General features: G+C 26.2%; 1 protein-coding gene across 2 annotated transcripts in view; it reads left to right on the forward strand.

The window, feature by feature from the left end:
- The window catches only part of LOC100165910 (ATP-binding cassette sub-family A member 5-like), a 22,414-nt gene that overhangs the window by 5,684 nt on the left and 13,105 nt on the right, over positions 1–3,625 (forward strand). For both annotated transcript variants that reach the window (XM_016803605.2, XM_029489169.1), the window contains exons 2-4: positions 2,727–2,868; positions 2,949–3,110; positions 3,240–3,409. In XM_016803605.2, coding sequence (XP_016659094.2) covers positions 2,770–2,868; positions 2,949–3,110; positions 3,240–3,409 — 431 coding nt within the window. In that variant the 5' untranslated portion in view covers positions 2,727–2,769. The remainder of the gene's footprint in view (positions 1–2,726; positions 2,869–2,948; positions 3,111–3,239; positions 3,410–3,625) is intronic.

The following is a 3,625-nucleotide window of genomic DNA, read 5'->3' on the forward strand; positions in this document are numbered from 1 at the left end:
ATAAAAAAAAACTGGACCAGGGATTTTTAATATTTTTCAAATCTCATTTTAACAATATAGTAGGAGCCTTGTATTAAATTTTCAAGTATTTTTACTCAACAAAATAAAAGTTTTATTGACATTCATAGAAAAAAAAACTAATTAAATTGGAAACTGAAATTATCCGTAAACAGCTCAAAACAAATCAAAATATTTTGAAAATTTTATCATGTACAAAAAATGGAAATATAAACAACCAGTGAAAATTGCATGTATCTACAGTCATTCGTTTTAAAGTTACACCAAAAACCAAAATCAATTTTCTCGAAAACAGATTTTGCGTAAAAATTCCTGTTTTTCCTTAATTTTTCTTTTGTTTTTCACGGCGCTTTTGAAAACTATTGGAAAAATTTTACTTTTGACCCCCCAAAGTACCAACTAGATTCACTTTCCTCCTCATTCCACTCAGAATCTAAAATTTAAAAAAAACACACATCATTGTGAAATCAATACATTCATCGTTCCACTCAGAATCTAAAATGTCAGGTTGGTGGTAGCTGGAAACTTGCGGGCGCCATGCCTCACATTATGTATAATATTATATAGGTATACAATTTACACATTTTTTCAAAACTAATAATAACTAATAATTTATTAACTTTATCGGACTAAATGTATGCCTAAACCTTCTCTGTGATGTCCTCTTTAATTTAAAAAAAAACTGCACGACGATTGAATAAGTAGTTTTGGAGTTTATCCCGAGCAAAAAAAAGCGACTTAATTTTATATAGTAGTACAGATATAGATATAGATTAATTAGACTTGACCTACATTAATGTTGGTTTCCGGTGCTTTGACGCGGCTCCCTTTAACAACTCTCGCGACGCATAGATTTAATACTTCTGACCTATAGGTACATTTATCACATAATATGGGTTGTTTAAAAATAATTAATGTAATTATCAAACCGTTATATAGATCAAACATCAAACGGTATAACAATAACCACCGTGATGGATCTTAGTACGTTTTTGTCCATCGTTATTCGATTAACAGATTTATATTATTTCATATATTATTTCATATTATAAATAATATAAATTTAAAAGATTTGGGCTGATGCCCCGATACAAATGCCGGAAACTTAAATTTATATATTATTATCACACGAATTAAAATATATGAGTTATTATCACCGTTTATATAATAATGTAGGTACTTTTACTATGCATATACTGAATCATTAATTATTATGACTTAGGTATTATTATTAATATTTTTTTTTGGTACGGTTTTTCCGATATATTTGTTGTTATCAATGGCGGTGAGATAAAAAAAACCCGAGTGGCGGGGCTATAAAGTTTCCACACGCTCGGGCGGGGATATAACAAACCTGAAACCAGTACCTACCAAAAAAATAAATATTGAGTTAGTATCTACATATCCTCAACCCCATAACAAATTTCTGGATACGTCAATGGTCTCCTTAGTCCTTACTCCTTAGTAGGTACTTAATAATATTATTTATTAAATAATGACTTCTAACTGTAGACTGTAGTAGTCATTATTTTATAGATTCACTGTTATTGATTATTACTATTATTTAAACGATTGTTTTGTTATTATTGAAACTATTTTTATAGATAAGTAAACACAAGAAAGTGACATTATTTGGGTTATGAAATTCACTAATATAGGTAACCTGTTGTAGGTAGATACTAGATCTAATAAAATTATTATACAGTTATAGTCAGTATTAATTTTTATTTATAATTATGTATTATGCTTTATGTATTATTATGTATGCCTAAGGTCTACAATCTACATGACATGTACGTAATCGGCGTGTTACTTAAACTATATATTTAATATCAAATCTAAAACTAATCAATTTATTATCACATTTATAATCAGAGATGCGGAGATGCGCATTTATTAATTAAATTTAACTGTTCAAATATACGCTAAGAACCCTACATTTGTTTCTAAAAATCTACACCCTAAATTATGCAACAAATTATAAATAATAAGAAATATATGCAGAAATAAGAATATATTAAAGACAATTTCAAACATTCTATATATAAATTCTTCTTAAAGAATAAATAAATAATATACCCAACTAACGTAATATTGTACCTAAAACAAATTTTAACCAAATAAAAAAAAAATTCACAACTGTATTAAATCACAGCCCTGCTTATATTATTGATATGCTTAGTTTTTAACCTAGGTCCTAGATAATAAATATTCAATTACAAAAAAACTACTACAATTTAATTTGTAAACTGAATTTATAAAAATAATTCTAAATAATAATTATACTTTTTATTCGTCAAAATATAACATTTTTCTACGTATTGTAAAAAATTCATTAGGTTAAGCCAGTTAAGGTTTATAGTAAAAAAATTAATGATAGGGTATGTGTATTAAATTGAATGTATTGTTAACATATTTTATGAACAAATAAGAATTGTATACCTACCTGTTTTTTATAATATGTATGCAAAATATATATACTTTATACGTATTTAATATACAGTATACATGTAACCCATAGGTATATATAATATATAATTCAAAAAAAGAGGCAAATTTAAATTATAGGTTTCGTTTAGAAAAACGAAAGAAAAAGTCATCAGTGTCCCTGCATGACTTATTAGATATTTATTACTTAGTAGAACCTTGGGAACCTTTATCATAAAAATCAATATGGTCATTGTTAAAATATTTACGTATATGAATAGAGTTGACTTCAGTTGTCCGTGTGGTTTCAATTGAGTTCTTAAAATGAAGTTCTCAATTAATTTCGAATGTTGGTACCAAATAAAAGCAATGACAATTAGAAATATGCTCATTAAACGGAGGGAAATCAAGAAAACATTGTCTGTGAGTATATTCAGTTTTATAAAAAATAAAATAATAATAATATCTTTTATAAATCATTAAAATAAATTAACGTTGTTCAGGAAATTGCTATTCCGGTGTACACGTTAGGGCTTTTAGTTGCGATCAAATTGTTGATACCCAATCCTCATTTTCCGCCAGTGACAGTACCGCAAGAATCTCCTGATATGTATAATTATTTATATGGAAATATAACTGTAGCGCCATCAACGAAACAAGTACAGGTAAACTTTACGATTTAGATTATGGATATTAATTTTTGTTTAAATATGTGTAATAATTTATATATTATATTATATACTTGTTAGTTGTTGAATGATAATGTTTTAATTTAACGTGAAACCCAATTATAGATTTTTTTAGAAAAAATGAATGAAATTTGGATGAGACGAGATGGAGAAAAAATTAATTTTAGTATTTATCAAAACAAAGAGGATATATTTGAAATACAAAGAAATAATCCAGAAATGGTTTACATAGCCTTATTATTCGATGATGATCCTATTAAAAATCAATCGATAAGGTTTTATATAGCTTATTAATAATAATAAGAATAACGTAGCTATATCCTATAATCTATATATATTAACTATATCTTAAGATAATAATAATAAATACACAATAATAAACTAAATGTTCATACATTTCGTATAATTTGGAGCACACGATTAATTATTTTATCAAAACAAAACATAGTTGTATATTTTTATTGTTATTATAAATAAACGGTGGGTAAGTG

Source organism: Acyrthosiphon pisum, chromosome A2 (assembly GCF_005508785.2).
Source record: "Acyrthosiphon pisum isolate AL4f chromosome A2, pea_aphid_22Mar2018_4r6ur, whole genome shotgun sequence".
In the NCBI taxonomy this organism is placed as follows: Eukaryota; Metazoa; Arthropoda; class Insecta; order Hemiptera; family Aphididae; genus Acyrthosiphon; species Acyrthosiphon pisum.